General features: G+C 41.0%; 1 protein-coding gene across 5 annotated transcripts; it reads left to right on the top strand.

The window, feature by feature from the left end:
• The first annotated feature begins 13347 nt into the window (after positions 1–13347).
• On the top strand, positions 13348–22914 carry LOC307168681 (leukocyte elastase inhibitor-like). Of its 5 annotated transcripts, XM_079888840.1 has the most exons (8): positions 13348–13474; positions 14418–14477; positions 18521–18694; positions 19297–19425; positions 19576–19693; positions 19805–19926; positions 21975–22148; positions 22337–22914. In XM_079888840.1, the coding sequence occupies exons 3-8, from the start codon at positions 18530–18532 to the stop codon at positions 22739–22741; spliced, it is 1113 nt and encodes a 370-aa protein (XP_079744966.1). In that variant the 5' UTR covers positions 13348–13474; positions 14418–14477; positions 18521–18529; the 3' UTR covers positions 22742–22914. The 5 variants fall into 5 exon arrangements, with proteins under 5 accessions (XP_079744966.1, XP_079744965.1, XP_079744967.1 ...); XM_079888839.1 differs by lacking the exon at positions 14418–14477; XM_079888841.1 differs by lacking the exons at positions 13348–13474; positions 14418–14477 and adding an exon at positions 14606–14631.
• The last annotated feature ends 4236 nt before the right edge of the window (positions 22915–27150 follow it).

Below are 27150 nucleotides of genomic sequence, written 5' to 3'. Positions count from 1 at the left end.
ATGCAGCTTATAGCTTGTTTTAGGCTTCATCACTGTATTAATAAATGTCAAATTTTTACTTATTTCATCTGTTAACTCTCACTCGTTCCTATACTCACTCATATAGTGGGCCAGTCTGGGCCAAAATGCCAGGGCCGATATTTTTTTTTTTGCCCCAGTCCAGCCCTGTGTACAACATATCCACATTCTTAGAATTAGCTGCTTGTCTAATCAAATTATTGTACTCTCGATCAGATCTAATACAAATAACTAAATTTTCTGTTGTTGGCACACTTTGTAGTGTGCCAACCCCCCCCAAAAAACAAAATAGTGCCCCTTTTTTTGGTTTAGGCCACTGCCCCTTAAAATGTCTGTGCACGGCCCTGGATATGCGGGAGGCCGAGCGAACCCGTTTCCACGACACCCCCATATCCCAGGCTGGCCTCTTCGGCGGAGCAGTCGAGGACTTTGCCCAGCAGTACTCGACTGCCCAGAAGCAGACTGAGGCTCTCAAACATGGCCTGCCCCAACGGCCTACTGCTGCCTCCACCCAGTCGTCAGCACAGGCACCACAGTCTGCTCGCTGCCAAGGGCACCCTCCCGCACGGCCCCAGCAGCAGCCTTCACCCGGGCCGCGTCATGGAGGAAGCCGCAGGAAGGCGTCACAGCCCTCTCCCGCCCCGCTGAACACCAGGCTAAGCGGCGCTCCTGAGACGGGCTGCTCAGAGATGGCGTTCAGTTCTTTTCAGGAGACGGTAGCAGGGCCGCTCCTTCCCCCGGTGGAGGGCCGGGGGAGAATCCTTGGTTTTCCTGATCTCGCTGCTTGTCCCCTGACGAGCAGAACCCTATATTGGTTAAAGAAAGAACTGACACACCCATCTCTGAGCACAGAGTTCTCGGATGACACTGCGCGCCGCTCACAAGCCTCGCCACTCTCGTCCCCCTCTGTCGCCAGACCCCTGCCAGAGCACGCCCCCGTGGAACGCTGGTCCTTCCCTGGCCTCCTCTGGCAGGACGCGGCTAATGACCGTGCCCCCGCACCGGGCCGTTATGCCACCCACGCCTGGGCCGGTCATTCCGCCTCGCTGCGCGACCGAGGATACGTCTGTGGGTCGCATAACCCCGCTGGTACAGTTCTTGGGAGCCTGGCTAGAGCTTCCCAGACTGAACCATCAGGCTCGGTTACGCGATTCAGTTCGCGCGACGACTGGCTGATCCTAGCTCACTCTGGAGACCAGGTTTGCGAACACAGGGACCTAGTGCTCCGGTACCTAGCTCGTCTGGGCCTTCGGGTCAACTGGGAGAAGAGCAAACTCTGCCCCGTGCAGAGGATCTCTTTTCTCGGTATGGAAATCGACTCGGTCACCATGTGCGTGCAGCTTACGAGCGAGCGCGCGCAGTCACTGCTGACTTGCCTCCGTCAATTCGAGGGAAAGAGCGCGGTTCCACTGAAACTGTTTCAGAGGCTCCTGGGGCATATGGCATCCGCAGCCGCAGTAACGCCGCTCGGATTGCTTCATATGAGACCGCTTCAGCTTTGGCTTCGCGATCGAGTCCCTAGGAGGGCATGGCAACACGGCACGCTCCGAGTCCCAGTGACTCCGACCTGTCGTCAGACCTTCACCCCGTGGACGAACCTCAGCTTTCTACGGGCCGGAGTGCCCTTAGAATGAGTTTCCAGGTATGTTGTTGTATCAACAGATGCCTCCACCACGGGCTGGGGCACCATGTGCAATGGACATGCAGCCGCGGGCTCCTGGACAGGACCCTGGCATGTCAATTGCCTCGAGTTGCTGGCTGTACGTCTCGCCCTGCACCGCTTCCGTGCGTTGCTCAGGGGTCAGCACATACTAGTCCGATCAGACAATACCACGACAGTAGGGTATATCAACCGACAAGGTGGTCTGCGCTCCCGCCGTATGTCACAACTCACCCGCCACCTCCTCATATGGAGTCAGAAGCATCTGAGGTCGCGTCGAGCCATTTATATCCCGGGAGACCTGAACCGTGAGGCCGACGAGTTGTCTTGGCTTCGACCTTTCCCTGGAGAATGGAGACTCCATCCCCAGACGGTTCAGCTGAATTGGGATCAGTTCAGGGATGCACAGGTAGATCTGTTTGCCTCCAACGACTAGTCCCATTGCGACCCGTTTCATTCCCAGACCGAGGGCACGCTCGGCACGGATGCACTGGCGCACAGCTGGGTGCCAAAGGGTGCCTCGTCATTGAGAAAGGAGATCCTTCCTCAGAGGGATTGGCCAGGGAGGTGCTGTCGCGAGGAGTAGTAGTTCGGGGAAACGGGTCCATTTGTGCCAATACGGGGCAACCAAAATGACCTGCTCCTCGGCCTCCCTGATCTTGCGCAGACCTTACCGCAACGCAGTATGCGTTCCTGGAGACAGCGTTCCTGGTTGCATTGGCCTCCATCAAGAGGGTAGGGGACCTGCAGGCATTTTCAGCTGACGAAGCGTGCCTGGAATTCGGGCCGGCTAACTCTCACGTGATCCTGAGACCCCGGCCTGGATATGTGCCCAAGGTTCCCACCACTCCCTTTCGAGACCAGGTGGTGAACCTGCAAGCGCTGCCCTCGGAGGAGGCAGACCCAGCCTTGGCACTGCTCTGTCCAGTACACGCCCTCCGTGCTTACGTAGACAGAACGCAGTGTTTCAGGACCTCAGACCAGCTCTTTGTCTGTTATGGTGGGAAGCTGAAGGGAAAGGCTCTCTCCAAGCAAAGGTTGTCTCACTGGATAGTGGACGCCATTGCTTTGGCATACCCGCAGCAAGGTCGAATGTGCCCCCTTGGTGTGACGGCCCACTCCACTCGGAGTGTGGCCTCCTCTTGGGCTCTAGCGCATGGTGCCTCGCTAACAGACATCTGCAGAGCTGCAGACTGGGTGACACCTAACACATTCACGAGATTCTACAATCTCCGAGTGGAGCCAGTTTCTTCTTATGTACTCGCTTCAACTAGGCGGTACTAGATTCTGCTCAGGTGTCTTCGCTTGCTTGCCATTCCTCTCCACGGACGGGATACGTGCAATATTTTCCTCAGGTGAGCCTCCCCTCGTTCCCTGAGTTACGTCTCCCTGCCACTTCCGCTGTACCGCTGGAATGCCTGAGTTCAGTCTCAGCTCCTCAGCGAAGACATATCTGCATGTTGCCGGCATACTTCCTTATATACCCACGAGGTGGGGCGGAGTTATGCTATGCAAATTCCGCAGACCCATGGCATTTCATTGCCATTGGCTTGTTTTATATACTCGAAGGTGATAGGCTTTCTAAGCGAAACCCCATTCGTCGTCACTGACGCAACGTCTCCGTTCCCTACTCAGGGAACGAGGGTTACATACGTAACCGAGACGGTCTCTCTCTCCCGGCATCCTGTTTCCTCTTGGCTTTTATCGGTCTCCCCGCGCCAATTACTGAAACAAGACACAGGTGTTTGTCATTCACACTTAACCCACTCATGCCGCACCTGTCTCCCAATCCTCTCTCCTGTCACAGACCTCGCTGAACCACGCCCCCCTAGCCACATGCTTTTTGCATTTTTAGGACAAACAACAGTAGATAAGACAAACAATTTCACACAGAGCGCTTGCACAGGCACAGGTCACAGCAAGGTGAGTCACCCAACCTGTGACGTTCCATCATGCCATTGGACTGATTTCACACACGTGCTTCAGACACAATCATGAAGTGGCGTTCCAAAAGCATCAAGGACGGTGACGCAGTGCGAGTTCCCTCGAAAGGGAACATACAAATATATCAATATGTTTGTTTATGTAACATGTAACTCCAAATGGACCTTGTGGTAGAAAGAGGGGGTTGAAAACAGTAAAGCAAATGTCTTTGTTCATTTCAAATATCTTGGATTATTTTCAATCCTGCATAGCCCAGCTTGCATAGGTTTTCCGCAAAGGTTACCATCTTCAATCAATATTAATGATATTGATATCTAATAAGAAACACAATCTAAATTTGATAATCATTTGAAATTGGAGTCAGATTAAGCGTAGAGCTAAAGTAATATTGAAACTAAATTCTAATAAATGAGGTGAACTTCACTGGAGCGCTGAAAAGACATACACGCATTATACCTTCACCCACACCATTGGATTCCGTCGATGCGTGGTCTTTATACCAGGTATAGACCACAGCTCAGCACTGCTCTAAGGCAGGGCAAGCAGCGCAGTATTGTCCTGAAGGTTTCCTGTCGTTTGTTCAGACGGACTCGCGCAGCACTGCTCCTGAAGGGCATCGTCCAGGCAGAAGCAGCGCGGTCCAGGAGGCATCTTGAAGAAAATATGTCATACTCACCGGAATGCTACAGGGGAGTGGCAATCCTTTTGGGCTCCAACCCTGTGGAGTGCGTACATCAACGGCGAGCTGGCTTCTTGTAGCTGAAGGAAAAGATTCTGAGGCAAAGGCACTCAGCGCTGCCCTATAGTGCGGGGGAGCCCGTCTCTATTTCACACGCTTGAACACCATTGGTTGCCGTGTTCTCGCCTATAAAATCTGTGTCTTATCTTGTCTCAACCGATATTATTCAGCATTGATGTGAAGTTGGATTTGTAAAGGAGCACCAAGATATGTTGCATGATGTGAGAATCTGTAAAATGATAATCTGCAGACAACGACAACATTATCGTCTGTTAGTGTAGTAAATAGATTATTAAAAAGAAGCGCTAGTAGTAACGCCACTTTTATTTTTCATTTTTATTATTATTAAACAGAATTCAAGTACAAACAATTATGGCATAATTCAACAATCATAAGTTTTCGTTTTTATACAGCACTTAGAGGAAAGTTGACGCTAGTGTATAATAGTTACTGATTTTGGTGGGAATAGGCCTTAAAGGGATAGAGAATTTACTCACCCTCATGTTGTTCGAAACCTGTATGAGTTTCTTTCTTATGTTGAACACAAAAGAAGAAATCAATTGACAGTAGCCATTGGCTTCCATTGTAGGGAAAAAAATACAGTTGTCTGGTTTTTCAATTGACAAGTCATTTCCTATATAAGTGATCAAAAAAATCACTGAAATCTAATTTGTTATTATCTATTAATTAAAAACTGTAGTTGTTTTATGTTTTTTTTTTTTTTTTAATTGTTGTGGGTTCCCTATATTATTATCAACATTAATAATGATTGATTCAGTTTGATTATTAGGGTTTTTGGTCTGGTTTTACAACCCTAATTCCAGAAAAGTTGGGACATTTTGTAAACCACAATAAAATCAAGAATCTGTGATTTGTAAATATTTTTTAACCTTTATTTAACTGAGAAAAGTACAAAGAAAAGTTTTCCAATGTTTTCATTGACCAACATAATTGTATTTTGTAAATATGAACAAATTTTGTTTTGTTGGTATGGGGGGATTGGTTGTCTCCCTCTGTAGTTTTGGTTTGAACATTGGGGGGGTTGAAGTGTGAACTGTTTAACAGGGTCCCGGGGCACATGCTCCCTCGTGAGGTCTATTTATCTGCTTGTTTGTCTTTTGCAAAATGGTCCAAAAATGCAAACTGGTTGATAACATAACTGCAATAAAGTAGCCTATAGTTAACAATCCCTTGTTTACAAAGTGCAATGGGAAGTCAAACTATCTTTACTTAAAATGTTCTTGTACTAAACATGTTAATTTCCTGTTGTCTCTCGGAATATCTGAAAGAAGGTTTTTCCTAATCTCTGTCATTATTAGCAGAACACATTTTACACATGGGGAAAACCAATTGTTTATTCAATAATTTAAGAAGGTCCATATTTTAAAGCTCTTTCTAACTTGTGCTTGGCCTTAAAAGTAACATCTTGTAATTGTTTAACTAGCAAACTTGCATTTGTTACAATAAGAACTTAATTACAAGTAAGACTACTAAAACGGGAGCATCATTGGGGTCGGGACGGGAGCATCATTGAGGTCGGGAGCATTATTGACAAATCGTGAGCTTAGAATTATAAGGTTCTATCTCCGTTTAGGGTAGTTCCGAGATATTGAACATCAAAGTTTTTACATCCCAGCTGGCACAACTGAGATGGAACCTTTTTATTTTATTAATAACTACTAACAAAATATTTTTTTACAAAAATAACACCACACAGGCATTAATAAACACCTAATGGATCAGATTATGTCAAAAACTCAATTTCGACCAAAAGTGGAGATAGAACCTTATAATTCTAAGCTCACGAAATATCCTTTTATTAATTAAATAAACACAGGTAATAATGTATGCCTGTAGTCAAAGCACAATCTCCAAACACAACTGCAGACTACACGGCGAAAGTACATAATCAACTCATATCAGCCTCAAGACATATATCTCCAATCAAGAAATATATTATTGTCTTACCTTACTGCAGGCCTGCATGCACAACTCCAAATGTGGCCTTTCTCCCCGGATTGACACTGATGAAGTCCCGCATGAGGGCATCAATGTCCAAGCTGTCTAATATATCTCCATGAACATGCATCAGAGCAAGGTGGGTCAGTCTTTTTTACGTCATGGTTGTGTATAACCATGTCTTCAGACGGAGGAGAGTGGAAAATGTCCTCTCTGATGAAGCAGCTGAGATGGGGAGACTTAGGCAGAGTTTGATGAGGTTTTCAACTTCTCTTGAGCTCTTGTTTGTGGAATGAGTTTAGACAAGGTTTTCGCAATGTCTTTTACAGTCTTGGGAGAATCACTGCAGAGGTCTCCGATCATTTTCAGCTAGATCTCCAGTCGGGCTTTGTCAAAGTGCAAGGGAATCTGTATCCTCTATTTGTTCCTCTGAGAGCTGCTGTTTTCATTTCATCTTAATCAAATCTCTTCTATACTTCTTTACAGCTTCACTGAAATCTTGTCTCCATGATGAGTAGTGCGCAACTTGTGCATCCGCCGCTGGTTCTGCTGTGTGTCGATAACAGGCTGGGGTTTTTGTCACCCTGTGCTCACCTGGTATTTTAAGTCCCGCTGTGAATACAGTTTGTAGCATGTTATCCACAACTGCATCATACCGAAGGACCTCCATGCACCTTTCCAAGCAATTCGGCATACTCAAAGGAGCTCAGTACGCTGGCTTTGATATGCTGCAAACTCCTGGCCACTGACTCGCCCACCTCGAATATTGTTTCACAACAGAGGAGGCCATAGTAGGTTTAGCGTTCATTGCTTGCTTGAGCAGGCCTCCGATCTTAGATCTTGTCTCTCTCCACACTTCTATTATACTTAAGCTGCTCCAGTGCTTTGATGATTTCTGTTGGCACTGCACACACGTTTGATAGCTATTGCTAAAATGTTGCATCTTGTTGGACATATGGCTAGTAAGGAAACCATCTCATCGCAGCCAAACATAGACTCATAGAGGTCGTTGGGCTTTGCTGATTCACAGATTACCACAGCTACGCCCTGAACAAAATTAATTAAACCTGCAATGAGACCCACCTCACGAAGAACTAGGTCAAGTGAATGGTTGGCACAGGGGATGAAAAGGGAATCTGGGCATGTTTTTTTAAGCCATGCATGAACACCCAAAACGTTCCTGACATGTTAGAAGCTCCATCGAAACAATATCCATGGAGATGCTCAATTGGGATGTGCAGTATGAGAAATGTATCTTTGATGCACATGAATATTAGTTCCAAAACATGCCTAGTTGTGTCTTGAGTTTGGCGGGCAGCGTCAGATAAAAGGGCGGTATAACAGGTTTAGACTTTTCATGCTCATTACATTTTTCTGTGGCTTTCCACCAGTTTGTAAAGCATCCCTTGACAAAACTGCTGTCAAACATTACACTATATTCATTGATGAGACGTTTCTCCACTGCTTCCACACAGCTGAAACATACAACACGATCACCTTCCTCAATATAATGCAGCCACTTCCATTATTTTAACCAGTTTGCATTGAATGAACAAGAAAACATCTCTTTTCCAAACTGCTTTCCAGGAAAAAGGAAGTTGGTTGATTGGTGTGGAGAGATTCTCCAAAACAACATTAACGCTAGCATTTTGTCCTGGTATTGCCACGACGAACTGAAATCAGTGTAGACGATGGTAGAAGCCTTGAAGGCTGCTCTGCTGTATCATTCTAGCGTTACACAAAATGCCTGTCATTCAATCATGGACTACTGCACAAAACACGCTAATAAAAGCATAAACTGTTTGCGAAAAGGTAAACATTTGTAGTTTAGGCATAAGTTAATGCAACGCTGAAACTACCTTTATTAAACCAACGTGCTGAGAACAGGGCCGTAGGGGGAGACTGAGGATGGTTGCAACACTTTTTGCATTTCCTTGAGTTTCTCAAAGACAGAGATTTTCTGTAAAGCTGCTTTGAAACAATGTGTATTGTGAAAAATTGGAAAGCCAAAATTTTAATACAATATACCCACATCTGTCAGCTACCCACCAACACTTCTGCAAAATGTGTACATATTGCAACACATGTTGCAACTGAGCACAATGACAAGGGACGTTTGCAACAGTCCACAGGGCAGGTGCAACAATCATTAAATCAGCATTTAGTGACATTCATTAAAACAGCATTTAACAACATTCATTAAAACAGCATGTAGCAACTGTCCCTAGACTGACAGTCATGATAAAACTTGCTATGTTAGCTTGACACAATAGCTTTGGCACATGATAGCTTTGCCTTTTAAAAGCTAAGAAAACACAGATTAAAATTGATTATGTTGATATTGATACCACATGCTCATAATCCATTACACACAGTATTAATTAGTCAGTTGTATGGTTCCATGAATGTATTTATAAAGACAAGTAAATTCATGTTATTAATAGCCACACTGTGTTCTTATAAATATTTATTGTGAGTGATAACAGTTACTAACCTCTATAAAATGCATCATTGATGGCATTGTCACGGTTTCCGGTTAATCACCACCTCCTCACTACATTTCCCATCATCCTCCCTGGCCCTCACCTGCATGCACTTCCCAAGAAAATTTTTTTGGGGGGGAGGCTATATGTCCTCGGCCATAGTGGCCAGACCGGGCTCCCACAGAAGGGCCACGAAGGTCGATCTGCCATGGCCGCCCGAAGGGTCGGTCCTGCCCTGGTCCCCCGAGCTGCCGGCTCCGCCCTGGCCGCCTGCACAGCCTGCTCCATCCTGGTCACCCGAACTGCCGGTACCGTACTGGAGTCATCAGTCCCTGTTGACCCTCCAGAAGAAGACTCCAGGACAACCTACCGGGAGGGGGGAGTAGTGTCACGGTTTCCAGTTAATCATCACCTCCTCACTACATTTCCCATCATCCTCCCTGGCCCTCACCTGCATGCACTTCCCAATCACAGATCACAGTTTCCTGTCACCAATCATCACTTATCATCATCCAGCACTATTTAACACTTCCCTCAGCAGTTCACCAGTGTCTGGTCTCGTCTTTGACAAGCGATACAGACTACTCACCCGAGTTGCCGCCGTTCCTGTTTACTTTCCTCGTCTATGACAAGCACTACAGACTACTCACCTGAGAATTCCCATCTACTAACCTGAAGTCCTGTTCTTCCCGTCTTCGCTGATCTTCATCATCATGTTTCTTCTCTTCATCATCTTCCTTCTAAGACATTCATCATTTCAGTTAAGCTAAGTCTTCACCACATCTGATATCATCGTAACTGCATTTTCTCCCTGCATTGCTCACCCTCTGCACTTATAATAAACTTGTTATTCACCCCAACCTTGTCTGCCGCCTTCTGATTGTGACAGGCTTTAAGTAAAGTTAAAATATAGAATGCAGTTTTCTGAAATCATGAAGATGTGCTCATTTTACATTTTAAGTTGTTTATTTGTAAATGTAACTAAAGACCAATAATTATTTTGATAAAGTAATGGAAATGGGATGGAATGGAAGTCATTAATACAATGTTGAAAACTTTTTTTTTTAAATGTTACATGCAACAATATTTTTTAAGTATAATTTCAAACTGCTATATGGCTGAAGAGATTTAGATTTTAACAAATCAAAATGACCATTCATGATCTCTAATGCAGTGTTCTTCAACCCTGCTCCTGAAGGACCCCCAACACTGCACGTTTTCTTTGTCTCTCTAATCAAATACACCTGATTCAATTCATCAGCTCATTATCACATGGGTTAATGAGTTGAATCAGGTGTGTTTGATTAGGGAGACAGAAAACGTGCAGTGTTGGGGGTCCTTCAGGAGCAGGGTTGAAGAACACTGCTCTAATGCAAACATTAGCCATTGAAGACATAATATAAATTATTGATAACTAATTGGTACAGCAAACAAGTGTCTCTGGAACTATTTTATAATTTATAAATCAGTGTATATATGATTGTGAGCATGCACATTGAAAAAGCAAATGCATGACTTAGAATTATAAAAAATATTAATGTAACTACAACTGTTCTTATAATGCAGCATAGGTCTTAATGAGTCTTTATTAATATATTTTTAGAATAGTAATGCTTACAAGTAAGAATAAAATGGGGCTATAATTCATTATGAGCATGGGCTTCATAGAAACTGTTACCATTTATTTTTTGCAGAAGGAATGGTCACATGTATCTGCTTTCTTCCAGGAAAGAAGAGGGGATGACTGAGCATGTGTAATATGAATATCATATCATCTCTACCCATCCTTTTTACGAGGAGTATAGTTAAGGCTGTGAAATAACCGCCTAGTATTAACAAATTTGGTGCTGCAAGCTTATTGCACAATGCTGATAATCAGCCTTCTCATCTGAACTGCCTCATGCAGCGGTAAAATATATTTAAATGCACATGCTCATAATCCATTATACACACTATTAATTAGTTAGTTGTATGGTTCCATGAATGTATTTATAAAGATAAGTAAATATATAGTTATTAATAGCCACATTGTGTTCTTATAGATATTTATTTTGAGTGATAAAACCGTTACTAACCTCTATAAATGCATCATTGATGGCTTTAAAGGGATGGTTCGGAGTAAAATCAAGCTAAGGTCCTTTGCACCATGACCTCGAGCCAAACACCCCCCCAAAAGCCTTTTTTTCCTTGGTTGAACATTATTAAAGTTAGAGCTTATTTAGAGAAATCGGTCAGATGGCTTAGTGCAGGCGCTAATGGATCCAAGGATGCATCTCATAAATTACCCCACTAATAATGCCCAGAATGGTACCAAACTTCTACAGTACTACAAATTGGACAGTTTGTAAGTACATCAGGAGTTTATTTAAATAACACTTGCCTAACGGCTCATGCTACTGTTAACCCGGACGTCGACGTCACTTCAGTGATTTGGGAAAAGCACGTAAAATCCTGACAGAAAGCGATGACAACAGCATGTACATCCTGTTCTAGCCATGGACAAGCAACATTAATGTGCTGTCCTAATATGTGAAAAGTCAAATGCAGAATTTTTATACACAATCAAAACAACAGAACAGTCCAAAGACAGTGCTTTAGCTTAAAAAAAAAAAATCATCTTTCCCTCTCAATGAAAAGGTTTTTCAGTTTTCATCCCGGTCTACCACTACTGTATATGTGCATTTTACATCCCATACTCTAAAGAAGTTATGGCCACCGGTGGAAAACTTCTGTAAAGTGACAAAGTTTTCAATAATACTGCCTTGAATATTTTTTTTATTCATCATTTAACCCAGTGATCTCAAACTCAATTCCTGGAAGGCCACAGCAAAACTGTGCAGAGCTGTGGCCCTCCAGGAATTGGAGTTTGAGATCACTGATTTAACCTCAAATGAAGTGAAGTAACCAAATAAAAAATAAATTAAATGATTGTTGGGCCCACCCTATGCCTACAGAACAGCACCAATTCTCCAAGATATGCTTGCTCTGTGGAAAGTTTCTAACAGCATACAGAAATCTGTGTCTAATCTTGTCTCAACCGATATTGTTCAGCATTGATGTGAAGTTGGATTTGTAAAGGAGCACCAACATATGTTGCATGATGTGGACAATCTGCAGATTCATTGTTGCTTTCTTTTTTTCTGTTGCCAATGCCGCACCAATGCTTGCAGCACCAATCTGTGAGTGAGTGAGAGAGTGTGCGTGTGTGTCTCTCTCTATATATATTTATAACTGGGAGCAATGAGACTTGTGTTAGTAGGGCAGTTGTGAAGACGCACCTCGTATCAAGGAGAGATCGAATCATCGCTTTCTTTATCGGTCAGGGTTCTTGCAGGTTTCAGTAAGTCAAATTTAAGACCTTTTTAAGACATTAAGACCATAAAGATTGAAATTTAAGACCTACGTAAGACCTAAGACCTGCATTGCCAAAAAAAAATATTCAAATCAAAGAATTCATTTTATTTCAATGAATTCAGTAATTGAAAAAGCATTAATTTAATTTACAGATAAAGCAATCACATTAGTAACCTTCCACACCCAACAACGGTGTCAGAGAAAAGAACAGAATCAGATATAATTTTTTTAATAGAAAATTGCATTTTGCATATTATACTGTAAAAAACACATAATTAGTTGATTTTAGTTGATCATAACTAGAGATGAAATGGCATGAACATTTCATTTCATGATTATAGTGACAAATTATCACGGTTATCACAGAATCCTGTTCAAAAAGTACTACTACTACACAATGAAATCAGTTCACCAAGTTTTATGTCGAAAACCAGCAAATAACAAATAAAGTTAGCATCAATATGCACTTTTTGTTTACATAAACATTAAAATAATACCATTAAAAATGATAGCCAGATTTTAAAAGTGTCTTGCAACATGTTAAATACTAACATGTACAAGTTAGGTTTTTATAAAAAGATAAACCTCATATATTTCAGCCTTTAAATCATTTTTTATAAAAAGAATGACTCAAAAAAGATAAATTACTGACATTCACAATGCACTTTAGCTTATCTTTTATTATTAATAGTAAAATTCGGTCCGATTTTCCCGTGGCCTAACTGGCGTATGTCGTTGCTATGCAACCATGCACTGCGCTCTCCACAATGACAAAAAAGTTTTAGTGGCTAATGGATTTCCACCGCCGAAAAACGCTTGCTGTAGCTCTGCTACAAGATTTATTTACTGGTCACCCGAACTGCCGGTACCGTACTGGAGTCATCAGTCCCTGTTGACCCTCCAGAAGAAGACTCCAGGACAACCTACCGGGAGGGGGGAGTAGTGTCACGGTTTCCAGTTAATCATCACCTCCTCACTACATTTCCCATCATCCTCCCTGGCCCTCACCTGCATGCACTTCCCAATCACAGATCACAGTTTCCTGTCACCAATCATCACTTATCATCATCCAGCACTATTTAACACTTCCCTCAGCAGTTCACCAGTGTCTGGTCTCGTCTTTGATAAGCGATACAGACTACTCACCCGAGTTGCCGCCGTTCCTGTTTACTTTCCTCGTCTATGACAAGCACTACAGACTACTCACCTGAGAATTCCCATCTACTGACCTGAAGTCCTGTTCTTCCCGTCTTCGCTGATCTTCATCATCATGTTTCTTCTCTTCATCATCTTCCTTCTAAGACATTCATCATTTCAGTTAAGCTAAGTCTTCACCACATCTGATATCATCGTAACTGCATTTTCTCCCTGCATTGCTCACCCTCTGCACTTATAATAAACTTGTTATTCACCCCAACCTTGTCTGCCGCCTTCTGATTGTGACAGGCTTTAAGTAAAGTTAAAATATAGAATGCAGTTTTCTGAAATCATGAAGATGTGCTCATTTTACATTTTAAGTTGTTTATTTGTAAATGTAACTAAAGACCAATAATTATTTTGATAAAGTAATGGAAATGGGATGGAATGGAAGTCATTAATACAATGTTGAAAACTTTTTTTTTTTAAATGTTACATGCAACAATATTTTTTAAGTATAATTTCAAACTGCTATATGGCTGAAGAGATTTAGATTTTAACAAATCAAAATGACCATTCATGATCTCTAATGCAGTGTTCTTCAACCCTGCTCCTGAAGGACCCCCAACACTGCACGTTTTCTTTGTCTCTCTAATCAAATACACCTGATTCAATTCATCAGCTCATTATCACATGGGTTAATGAGCTGATGAGTTGAATCGGGTGTGTTTGATTAGGGAGACAGAAAACGTGCAGTGTTGGGGGTCCTTCAGGAGCAGGGTTGAAGAACACTGCTCTAATGCAAACATTAGCCATTGAAGACATAATATAAATTATTGATAACTAATTGGTACAGCAAACAAGTGTCTCTGGAACTATTTTATAATTTATAAATCAGTGTATATATGATTGTGAGCATGCACATTGAAAAAGCAAATGCATGACTTAGAATTATAAAAAATATTAATGTAACTACAACTGTTCTTATAATGCAGCATAGGTCTTAATGAGTCTTTATTAATATATTTTTAGAATAGTAATGCTTACAAGTAAGAATAAAATGGGGCTATAATTCATTATGAGCATGGGCTTCATAGAAACTGTTACCATTTATTTTTTGCAGAAGGAATGGTCACATGTATCTGCTTTCTTCCAGGAAAGAAGAGGGGATGACTGAGCATGTGTAATATGAATATCATATCATCTCTACCCATCCTTTTTACGAGGAGTATAGTTAAGGCTGTGAAATAACCGCCTAGTATTAACAAATTTGGTGCTGCAAGCTTATTGCACAATGCTGATAATCAGCCTTCTCATCTGAACTGCCTCATGCAGCGGTAAAATATATTTAAATGCACATGCTCATAATCCATTATACACACTATTAATTAGTTAGTTGTATGGTTCCATGAATGTATTTATAAAGATAAGTGAATATATTGTTATTAATAGCCACATTGTGTTCTTATAGATATTTATTTTGAGTGATAAAACCGTTACTAACCTCTATAAATGCATCATTGATGGCTTTAAAGGGATGGTTCGGAGTAAAATCAAGCTAAGGTCCTTTGCACCATGACCTCGAGCCAAACACCCCCCCAAAAGCCTTTTTTTCCTTAGTTGAACATTATTAAAGTTAGAGCTTATTTAGAGAAATCGGTCAGATGGCTTAGTGCAGGCGCTAATGGATCCAAGGATGCATCTCATAAATTACCCCACTAATAATGCCCAGAATGGTACCAAACTTCTACAGTACTACAAATTGGACAGTTTGTAAGTACATCAGGAGTTTATTTAAATAACACTTGCCTAACGGCTCATGCTACTGTTAACCCGGACGTCGACGTCACTTCAGTGATTTGGGAAAAGCACGTAAAAGTCCTGGCAGAAAGCGATGACAACAGCGTGTACATCCTGTTCTAGCCATGGACAAGCAACATTAATGTGCTGTCCTAATATGTGAAAAGTCAAATGCAGAATTTTTATACACAATCAAAACAACAGAACAGTCCAAAGACAGTGCTTTAGCTTAAAAAAAAAAAATCATCTTTCCCTCTCAATGAAAAGGTTTTTCAGTTTTCATCCCGGTCTACCACTACTGTATATGTGCATTTTACATCCATACTCTAAAGAAGTTATGGCCACCGGTGGAAAACTTCTGTAAAGTGACAAAGTTTTCAATAATACTGCCTTGAATATTTTTTTTATTCATCATTTAACCCAGTGATCTCAAACTCAATTCCTGGAAGGCCACAGCTCTGCACAGTTTAGCTACAACTCACACCTGCAAGGAAGTTTCTAGTAATCCTGAAGACCTTGATTAGCTGGATCAGGTGTGTTTGATTAGGGTTGGAGCAAAACTGTGCAGAGCTGTGGCCCTCCAGGAATTGGAGTTTGAGATCACTGATTTAACCTCAAATGAAGTGAAGTAACCAAATAAAAAATAAATTAAATGATTGTTGGGCCCACCCTATGCCTACAGAACAGCACCAATTCTCCAAGATATGCTTGCTCTGTGGAAAGTTTCTAACAGCATACAGAAATCTGTGTCTAATCTTGTCTCAACCGATATTGTTCAGCATTGATGTGAAGTTGGATTTGTAAAGGAGCACCAACATATGTTGCATGATGTGGACAATCTGCAGATTCATTGTTGCTTTCTTTTTTTCTGTTGCCAATGCCGCACCAATGCTTGCAGCACCAATCTGTGAGTGAGTGAGAGAGTGTGCGTGTGTGTCTCTCTCTATATATATTTATAACTGGGAGCAATGAGACTTGTGTTAGTAGGGCAGTTGTGAAGACGCACCTCGTATCAAGGAGAGATCGAATCATCGCTTTCTTTATCGGTCAGGGTTCTTGCAGGTTTCAGTAAGTCAAATTTAAGACCTTTTTAAGACATTAAGACCATAAAGATTGAAATTTAAGACCTACGTAAGACCTAAGACCTGCATTGCCAAAAAAAATATTCAAATCAAAGAATTCATTTTATGTCAATGAATTCAGTAATTGAAAAAGCATTAATTTAATTTACAGATAAAGCAATCACATTAGTAACCTTCCACACCCAACAACGGTGTCAGAGAAAAGAACAATCAGATATAATTTTTTTAATAGAAAATTGCATTTTGCATATTATACTGTAAAAAACACATAATTAGTTGATTTTAGTTGATCATAACTAGAGATGAAATGGCATGAACATTTCATTTCATGATTATAGTGACAAATTATCACGGTTATCACAGAATCCTGTTCAAAAAGTACTACTACTACACAATGAAATCAGTTCACCAAGTTTTATGTCGAAAACCAGCAAATAACAAATAAAGTTAGCATCAATATGCACTTTTTGTTTACATAAACATTAAAATAATACCATTAAAAATGATAGCCAGATTTTAAAAGTGTCTTGCAACATGTTAAATACTAACATGTACAAGTTAGGTTTTTATAAAAAGATAAACCTCATATATTTCAGCCTTTAAATCATTTTTTATAAAAAGAATGACTCAAAAAAGATAAATTACTGACATTCACAATGCACTTTAGCTTATCTTTTATTATTAATAGTAAAATTCGGTCCGATTTTCCCGTGGCCTAACTGGCGTATGTCGTTGCTATGCAACCATGCACTGTGCTCTCCACAATGACAAAAAAGTTTTAGTGGCTAATGGATTTCCACCGCCGAAAAACGCTTGCTGTAGCTCTGCTACAAGATTTATTTACGGAGAAGAGAAAAACATCCGTAGTGTTTGGGTGCACCCCCATCCTTCCTGTTGACTGAGCTTTCAATGTGACCTGCGGTGCGTTTGCGGCATTCTGAGGAGTTGAGGTTTTTTTTTTTTATGCCCGTTCTCATCCCAAGGCGTCATATACTGACGCTTTTGACATTTCGTCTACATCGAACGCACATGGCACCCTTTAGCGTCAATATGAGACGCAGATAGATATGGGCCAGAAGGCGCCTCATAGCGGTCTAACCCTAACCCTACCCCAGACCTAAACCTACCCATAACCGAACAAAGCTCTGTGCGTGTCATATTGACGGTAAAGGGTGCCATGTGCGTTCGATGTAGACAAAATGTCAAAAGTGTCAGTATATGACGCCCTAGGATGAGAATGCGTTGAAAAAAACGAGAGCATCGCTTCAATTATGAGAGCGCTTACCGCGCGCCTACATTTGAACGAACTTGAGCGCGCATAAGACGCAATATGTGAACGGCCTCCTGGCGAGCTACCTCAAATCAGGCCACGAGCTACTGGAGCTCGCGAGCGGCGTGTTGGAGACCCCTGGTCTAGAGCTCTGCTTTGTAGGCTACGACTCGATACTTTTTTTGCTACTTTGTAATAACTTTCTGCGCCAGCGTTTCTGGAAATGAACGAGGTTAAAAACCTTTTTAAGACCTGACTAAATGAAATTTAAGACCGCGAATGAAAATCTGGCCGTTTTTAAGACGTTTTAAGGCCTTAAATTTAAAGTTCAGAATTTTAGACCTTTTAAGACTTTTTAAAGGGATACTCCACTTTTTTTGGAAATAGGCTCATTTTACAACTCCCCCAGAGTTAAACAGTTGTGTTTTACCGTTTTCAAATCCATTCAGCCGATCTCCGGGTCTGGCGGTACCACTTTTAGCATAGCTTAGCATACATCATTGAATCGGACAAGACCATTAGCATCTCTCTCAAAAAAATGACCAAAGAGTTTCGATATTTTTCCTATTTAAAATTTGACCCTTCTGTAGTTACATCGTGTACTAAGACTGATGGAAAATGAAAAGTTGCGATTTTCTAGGCTGATATGGCTAGGAACTATAGGCTACTATCATTGCTGCGTAATTAATCAAGTAACTTTGCTGCCGTACCATGGGTCCAGCAGGCGTAATGATATGACGCAGCGCCTGAAAATAGTCCCCAGCTCGGTAGACTATAGTGTCGACTATTTTCAGGCGCTGCGTCATATCATTTTTCATTAAGGGGGAAAGACGCTTCCTTTGGTGCTTTCTTAAAGCTAAAGAGTTTTGGGCTGTTCTGTTGTTTTGATTTTATATAAAAATTCCGTATTTGACTTTCACATATTAGGAAAGCACATCAGATAATATTAACATTGCTTGTCCGTGGCTTGAACAGGATGTACACTTTGTTTTCTGATCTTTTCATTCCTCTACTTCTATACTGTTTTCTGTGCTGGTCTAACATGATGTTTAAAGTGAATTTCCTTCATTCTAGCTTTAAACGATGGAACCTCTGATTGTGGCAAACTCAAAATTCTCCATTGACATGTTAAAAGTGCTCTGTAAGGGCAACACAGACAATGTGTTGTTCTCACCCCTGAGCATCTCCTCTGCATTGGGCCTGGTCGTCCTGGGTGCCAGTGGCGAAACTGCCGAACAGATGCTTAAGGTGAGCTCAAGCCTCCAAATAGCTCTGTAAATACTCTCATCTCATGTTCATGAATGCTCTAAAAACGCATGGGCAGTTGAAAACACAAGGTGTAGAGACACGTTTTTTAAAAGTTTAAACTTCTTTTAACTTGAGCGCTGCATTTTTAGAACGTTGTTTCCTGCGTGAGAGGCTGTGAAAAGTTGGAAAAGTAGCACAGTGGATCAGAAAAACAATGTTTATTGATACAGCCAACAACAGAACATTTAGTTTTTTTTTTATCACGTAGCTGATTCTCTTGTGTTTCCACGAGGATCTGAGCTAATGGCAGATTTCTTCACCAGTCATAAACGGAGTCTGTTACATTGTCACAATGTATAGAAAACACAAACATATGATTTTAAGACACTGTTTATGATTTATGGGAAATATAACAAAGCAGTGGGTGGATTTTTACCATTATAGGGTGGTTGTGTGGTATGTTCAAACACCATGTAAAAGTGAATTTTGCATAACATGTGCCCTTTAATGCATTAGTCGCTGCTATTCTACACTGCAAAATACATGTTCATTTTTACAATGCTTTCTTCAAAACACTTCTAACTTGTTATGTTTCTCTTAAGACCCTCCACTTTGGCAATATGAAAATTATGTACCACGATCTGTATGAGGAGCTCTACAAAGGAGGGAAGAACAGAAGCCTGAAGCTGGTCAACCGCATGTTTGGAGAAAGGACACTCAATTTTTATGACGTGAGTTGGTTGAGAAAGCACAGCAGTTAATTTACTTCCTGAAATCTACAGTAAAGTAATGCGTCATTCAGTGAGATGCCTGGGTCAGAACACTGATGTTATTTTAATCCCATGCTGCCATGTTCCCTCTCTTCCTATTGATGATGTTAGGATTTCCTTGACATGTGTGAGGAGTGGTGTTTCGCCAGCTTGAGGAATATTGACTTCAAGACAAATCCTGTGGTTGCGAGAGCACTAATCAACTACTGGGTGCAGGACAAGACCGGGAGTAATTCAATTAAATTTTGTTTATTTGTTTTTTAACTATTAGACTATAGTCTAGACCATTTTCTCAAAATTTCTCACTCTTCTGATGGATGTTCTTTTCTTTCTATTTTAGATGAAATTAAGAATTTTTTGGATAAAGGAGATGTGACTCAGGACACGACTATTGTTCTAATCAGTGCAGTGCACTTCAATGATAAGTGGGACAAGTCCTTCACACCTATTTTAACCAGCGAGGTAACTTTGTTAAGACAATTCAGCTTTGTCTGCTAAAAATGGTAAAACGGTAAAACGCTAAAACTGGATGATCTATATCTAAAACGCTGTGCAACTAGTGGCGAATCACTGTAAAGCATGATCTCTTGTGCCTTATTGCTTTAGTGCTAGTGTTTTTATCAGCTCATCTGGTCTCTCTCCATCTAACCATTACATAAATGTTTCAAATGTGCTATTAGTATACTTCTTTTAAACTAAAATAAGAAAGTATACAGTACTTTCAGTCTACTTGTTATATACTTCTCAGAAATATACTTTGTATTTCTCAGACATGTACTTAAAATTACACTTAAAGATACTTGAGTACTACTGACAGAAAATTCTGTTATTTGGCCTATTCTTGTACTTTTGATCAAGTTCTCTGTTTAAAAATATACTTAAGTATTCTAAGTAAACTTGGCTTATAGTTGTTTACACTTTTGATTGAGTAGCCAATTAGATCAGTTTTTCACATAGTTTTACATAATGACTTATAAACTTATATTGTTGGAAAATATTGATTTGTAATTCTGAGTATGTGAATTTTTGTGTAGGTTAGTAGACTGGGTAAACCCAGCCTGATCTGCCGGCGATTTGATTTTGATTTCGCCCTGCAGCTCAGGCTGGAAACCTGTACTTTTATCTTTGCTGCTTCCATTACAAATTTGCGGGAACCAATCATAAATTGGCTTATCCACCTGGCGCGCTATTGGTGGGTTTAATCCAATCCAATTCCTTTTAACCTCTCGACAATGCTCAATGGCTTTAGTTTAGCAAACAAATCGCTCAATTGGGTGTAAATACTACTCACTTTCATGTTTTTTTGCACAACCTGCAAAAATCGCTCGATGCCATTGCTGCTTCAGCAAACCACTGATCAATGCTACAAACCAACACATTTGTTGACACGTTTTCTGCCTGGAGTTTTCCAGGCAGAAAATGGTTGGTTGAAGGACTATCCAATTGCGTACAGAGTCATTTGAGCTATGCCCATTGATCACGCCTCTTGTGCAGTAGAAAATACAGAGCAGACTGCCCAGACCAATGTTCAGTCTTAAAAGATTGAGCTTGGTCTGGTGATAGCCAGAATAGGATAGTCCACTGGTAGTGTACATAGGAATTCACTACAACTCTACTTAACTCTTTTGAAGAATGAAACACCTGCTGAGTTTCAGAGTAGGTTTAGAGTTGACAAAAAACACAACTCTAACCTGGTTTAGATCAGGTTTAGCCGGCTCACAATGCTCGATATAAACGTTACCCGTCAACTCAGGGTTTGATCCAGAGCATCAGTTCACTTCTCTACTGAAGATGAGATGTGTTAAATTCATGATATTGTTTGTGCCGTGCTTGCGTTCGTGTGTGGATGATGTGAGACACAATTCTATCGCCTAAGTTCACACCACAACTATAACGATAATGACATAGTGGAACAATATCAATGTCATCACTTTTAGATTGTTTTTTTTTCCTGCCGATGAACGATTGACAGTCGATCATTACTGCTGCTTTAAAGAGCTCGAGCAAAAACTACAGACAACGACAACATTACGACATCGTCAGTTGGTGCTGTAGGCCTACTACATAGATTGTAAAAAAATAATAATAATAATTGTTGGAAAATATTGATTTGTAATTCTGAGTATGTGAATTTTTGTGTAGGTTAGTAGACTGGTAGTGTACATAGGAATTTACTTCAAATCTACTTAACCCTTTCCCCACCATTGACAGAAATTTAAACAGCATAAATCAAAACTGCCTAACCTTACCGAATAAAATGTCGAAAAACTAAAAAGTGAGCCAATTTAGTCCCAAGTAACACTGAAATAGTACACTTACAAGTTTACTACTATTACATTGATATTAGTATACTTATTACATATTGTGTACTTAAAAATATACTTGGACTTAAGTATACTTAATAAAAATGAACTTGAAGTACACTTATTTTTTGTAAAGGAAGAGAGACATCAGCACAGATAACACATCAGCATCACTAATGTCCAATCTGTCTGTGTTTTAAATGTCAGGACAAAGGAGTAAACTGGCCAATGATGGGTAAGACGAATAAATTTCCTCTGGGTAAAATCCCACACAGACAATACCAACGTCCCACTGAAGCTCGGATTCTGGAGATCCCTTATGCGAATAAAGATCTGAGCATGCTCATTATACTCCCAAACGAGAGCGATGGGCTACCGAAGGTAAAACAGGCAGTCACATGAACAGCAACTGAACCTCCTTTACTGCTTTTACTTCAGTTGGAACTGCATAATTAAGATGAAGTCTACATGAAAATTTGGATTGTTGTGTAGTTTTGGTATTACATGAAATGGGAAACAATTAAAAGTCTCTCCCTGTCTGTCTCTTATTTTTCTCCCCTTCCTCTAAGTTGGTAGAATCAATCACTTATAAAAAGCTTCAAGAGTGGACTGAGCCGGACAATATGATTCCCACAGATGTGACTGTTATAATGCCCTGCTTTAAGCTGCAGGAGAAATATGATCTGGAGAAGGTCCTGAAGACTCTGGGCATGACTGATCTGTTTGATGAAAAGTGTGACTTATCTGGCATGGCGCCTGGACCGTCAAAGGTGCCCAAAGTGGTGCATAAGTCTTCTGTGGAGGTGAACGAGGAAGGCACAGATGTGGCTGGAGGCAGTGATCCAGCTGTCCAAAGTCGTTGTCTCAGTGAGAAAAGTGAAGAGAGTTTCGTTGCAGACCATCCCTTTCTTTTCTTCATCCGGCACAACCCTACCAAGAGCATCATCTTCTGGAGCCGCTTCATCTCCCCATGACCTGAATCTGAACCTCAGAGTAGCCATATTAAATTACAGTACACAGTGATTATATTGCATGTATCTACATTTAAAATTGATTTGCTTGCCATGTCTGCTTTAAACAAAATTCTGAATACTCAAAATGGTCGAGCACTTCAACTGAAAAACTATAAATAAAAGAAATCAGGCAGAATCTTGTGTCCTTTTTTTTCTTATACATAACTTATTGTGTAAAGTGTCAGTTAAAGGTTGGAAATGAACTAATGTAAATGATGACTCGACTAACTATTTAAATAATTAAGCTCAGCTCAAAGTATAAATTCAGTTTATAGAATGAAGAGGGAGAATGAAACACCTGCTTTGGAGTAAACACAACTCTAACCTGGTTTAGATCAGGTTCAGCCGGCTCACAATGCTCGATATAAACGTTCCCTGTCAACTCAGGGTTTGATCCAGAGCATCAGTTCACTTCTCTACTGAAGATGAGATAGTTATGAAAAATATCATGAATTTAAACACATTTACAGTGCAGGAATAAACACTGCTGCTGCAGTGAAAGTTTGAGAAGGCAGCTGACAGAAAATATCTGACCATTTTAATGCAAGTGAATAACTAAGTGGGAGTGGCTTTATTACATATCTCATTTTGCACACAGCTGATTGGTCCAGTTTTGGTTTGCGAATGTGATCTCTAGCCCAGTATGAAACCTGCTCTGAGTTACCATTGCAATGAACACTTCTAAAAAAACAAATTTACCTTCTTTAGCCCGAAAAGCAAGTGTTTGCTAAAACTATTCTCAAACTGAAACAACAGGCCTCAGAGTCTGTTTGTGATGAGCTGTTCAGTCTGCTTCTATTGCATCTTGCTTAAAGGTCCTGTTCTTCGTGATCCCATTTTTCAAACTTTAGTTAGTGTGTAATGTTGCTGTTAGAGCATAAATAATACCTGTAAAATTATAAAGCTCAAAGTTCAATGCCAAGCTAGATATTTTATTTAACAGAAGTCCCCTTTCAAAGCCTACATCGAACGGCCGGTTTGGACTACATCCCTCTACTTCCTGCTTTAATGACGTCACTAGAACAGTTTTTTGACTAACCTCCGCCCACAGGAATACACAAAAAAAGGGGGCGTGGACTTGTTGCGCTCCCACGGAGAAGAGGAAGAGTTGCGTTTGTAGAGTGTGTTTGTCGCCATGTCGTCGAGACGCTTTATTTTCATCCCGGAGTCAAATCACCTTTGTTTGGCCTTCCCTGAGCGCATGCATCTCCGCGTTATGGTAAGAGGCGTGACCTTTCCGGGAAACGTGCGCTAAGCTGCTGTCGAATCACAACACAGGAACCGCTGGCACAATCAGAACTCGTTACGCATTTCTGAAGGAGGGACTTCATAGAACAAGGAAGACACCAGCCCGTTTTTAGGACAGTGAAAACAGCGGTATACAGATAAATAAATTGTGTGAAAAATACTGTTTTTTTACACGCGAAACATGAACATGTTGCACACTGTAAACACAATCAAAGCTTCAAAAACGGGACCTTTAACAGATTTGGTCCAAATTGTGTGTGCGTGAGTCGGTGATTGTATAGGGACACAATACAATCACCTAAGTCAACACCACAACTATAACGATAACGACATAGTGGAACAACATCATTGGAATCACTTTTCGATAGATTTTTCCCTGTTGATGAAAGATTGACAGCCGATCATTTTTGCTGCTTTAAAGAGCTTGAGCAAAAGCAACAGACAACAGCAACATTACCGTCTGTTGGTGTAGTACTATAGCCTGGATGCCAGCCGAACTTAGCCCCGCCCACAACATTTTTAAAGGGGACATATCATGCTAAATCCACTTTTTTAGCCCTTAAATGCATTTTGTTGTATATTTGGAGTGTTTAGAAGTACAGAAAAGTTAAAATTATTCTCTTCAGATGCTTCGTTGATATCTTTATATTCTGTTTTGGCCTTATTTTTCAACCTGTTCCGATTTTTCTGTTATCTATGACGTTTTGTGAACTATTACGTCACAGTATTTGCGTCTGCCAAATAAGGACATTGACTTCCAGCCCAACACTTCGAGCAATCCGCCATTTTTATTTCTCGCTGCAATTTTGTAGTCCAAGCTAAAAGATGCAGAAGTTACGAGAGGGTAAGTTAAAATGTTCGGTTGTTGTATGTAGTAACCCACACGCTTCATTGCACCGTCTAATGTAGATGAACTGCTGCGCTTGTGACAGGGCGCATGTTTAACTGAAAGAACGAGCAGAGAGAGAGAGACCCGGTCGCTTGCGCGCTCGCACTCTCTCTCTCTTCGGAGCCAGGCGAAAGTGTAAGCAAGACACCGTCTCCAAACTAGACGCTGTCTTGCTCTCTCTCCCTTGCACATATTAATCAAAATAAATCGACACGGTGGTAAAAGGTCGGAAGACCAAAATTTCATGTGTAAATACAGTAACACACCATTGCGATACATCCATATGAAGACGTTGTTCTGCAGGTTCCTCGTCTTCATTTTCATCTCGCTCCGGCTCCGACTCTGGCTCGAACATGTAAGGCTGGCTGGACAAGTCTTCCGTTGTTGACATTTTGTTAATAACGTGTGAATAAAAAGTTTCTGTGCCGCTAGATAATCGTATCTCTGCTATCAAACTACAAAAATGGCCGAACGGGGTGGAGTTGAACCGAGTGTCACCTCTGCATCCTGAAGAGGGGGCGGGGTATGAAATGTCTCAATTGTATTTAAAGAGACCGCACCAAAACAAGTTGCTCTCAGACGCACATCAGAAAAGGGGTAGAAAAGGGGCCTGTGGAGCTATAATAATGAGGAATTCAGACCCAAGCATTGCAGTTCCGCTTTATATAGACTACAAATGTATGATTTATATGTAAAAAGGAACGATTTAAAAGCATGATATGTCTCCTTTAAGTCGGGACCTAAACTTTTTAGGTCAGGATTTTCTTTCCTGATTCGGTTGAAACACGCCCCTTGAACATAGCCCAATGGAGCAGTATCAGACTCATATTCTGACTAGAATCTGAGTATGACGACGTCAGGCAAGTAGAACTACATAGATTGTAAAAAAAAAAAAAGCGGCGCTAGTAATGACGCCATTTTAATTATTATTATTAAACAGAATTCAAGTGCAAACAATTATGGCATAATTCAACAATCATACATATGTTTACCTGTTGATACAACACAAGAAAGTTGATGCTAATGTATAATAGTTATCGATTTCGGTGTGAACATGCCTTAAAGCAGTGGTTCCCAAACCTCATTAACCTATGTGATAATGAGCTGATGAGTTGAATCAGGTGTGTTTGATTAGGGAGACAAAGAAAACATGCAGTGTTGGGGGTACTCCAGTGCTGCGTTCCAGTCCACTTTTAGACACGCACTTGCGAACTTCCCTAAGCACTTCCCCTCGGGGGAATCCCTGCCGCCATTTTGAAGTGCGTTCCACTTCGTGAAGTGGACGAGGGAAGTTTATATGGACAGACCCTCGTTCCCTCGATTTTGACCGAGGGAGCGAGTCTGCTTCAAATGTACACTTCAGGCACCTATATGTCCCACAATGCAACACGATTGTGACGTCACAGCATATCTCGTCTAATCACCACCACACAGACAACTCTATGATATATTAATTATAATTTTTTTTAATTTAAAACAACCCAAACACACCTATAAACATTTGGATGCTGCATTAAACAAATTCTTAAAGGGAAAAAAATGTAAATAATAAATCAACTCCACAACTGATTCCAAGTGATCAAGGGCTTAGGACGTTCCAATTCAGCCCATTGCAGTTTCCGCCAGTAGTGGGCACTCGCAATGACGTACATCCGAGTGAACGAGACGAAGGGAAGTTAGCAAGTGAAGGGCATGACAATTTTGGACTGGAACGCAGCCCAGGACAGGTTTGGGAACCACTGTCTTAAAGGGATAGATCACCCAAAAATGACAATTCTGTCATCATTTACTCACCCTCATGAGTTTCTTTCTTCTGTTGAACAGAAGGGGGAAATTGCACAATGAAAAGTTAATAACCATTGTAAATAGCAAGCAGTTCAAAACAATATTTACAACAAAATTACGACTTTACAAAAACTCATAAAAATAAGCAGAAAGTAGGCCTATGTGTATTTTTCAAATGTATGTTGCGAGTGTATGTGTTTAGTTTTGGGGGGAATTAACATTACTGGGTTTTGTGACTGGAACTTTTGTGGACGTTTAAAATTGTGCAAAACAATCCTTCACCCTGTTAAGGCACTGTTATAAAGCACGCTCATACAAACAATATTTCTTTAATTTAACATGAATAGTTATTATATGTTACTACCTCGAAAGCAATAACGATGTTTATTTTGATATTTGACGATAATGGCGTTCTGTTCGCGTCCAGGTTTAAGTTCTTCATGAAGTA

This window comes from Squalius cephalus (assembly GCF_949319135.1).
Source record: "Squalius cephalus genome assembly, chromosome: 12".
NCBI lineage: Eukaryota > Metazoa > Chordata > Actinopteri > Cypriniformes > Leuciscidae > Squalius > Squalius cephalus.
The sequence above is the reverse complement of the archived record's forward strand: the minus strand, read 5'-3'. Positions and strand labels throughout refer to the sequence as shown.

Coding starts and splice junctions, on each gene's coding strand:
- LOC307168681 (XM_079888839.1), top strand. CDS start 18,530: ATGGAACCTCTGATTGTGGCAAACTCAAAATTCTCCATTGACATGTTA. Junction 18,695..19,296: donor CTGCCGAACAGATGCTTAAG/GTGAGCTCAAGC, acceptor GTTTCTCTTAAG/ACCCTCCACTTTGGCAATAT. Junction 19,426..19,575: donor GGACACTCAATTTTTATGAC/GTGAGTTGGTTG, acceptor TGATGATGTTAG/GATTTCCTTGACATGTGTGA.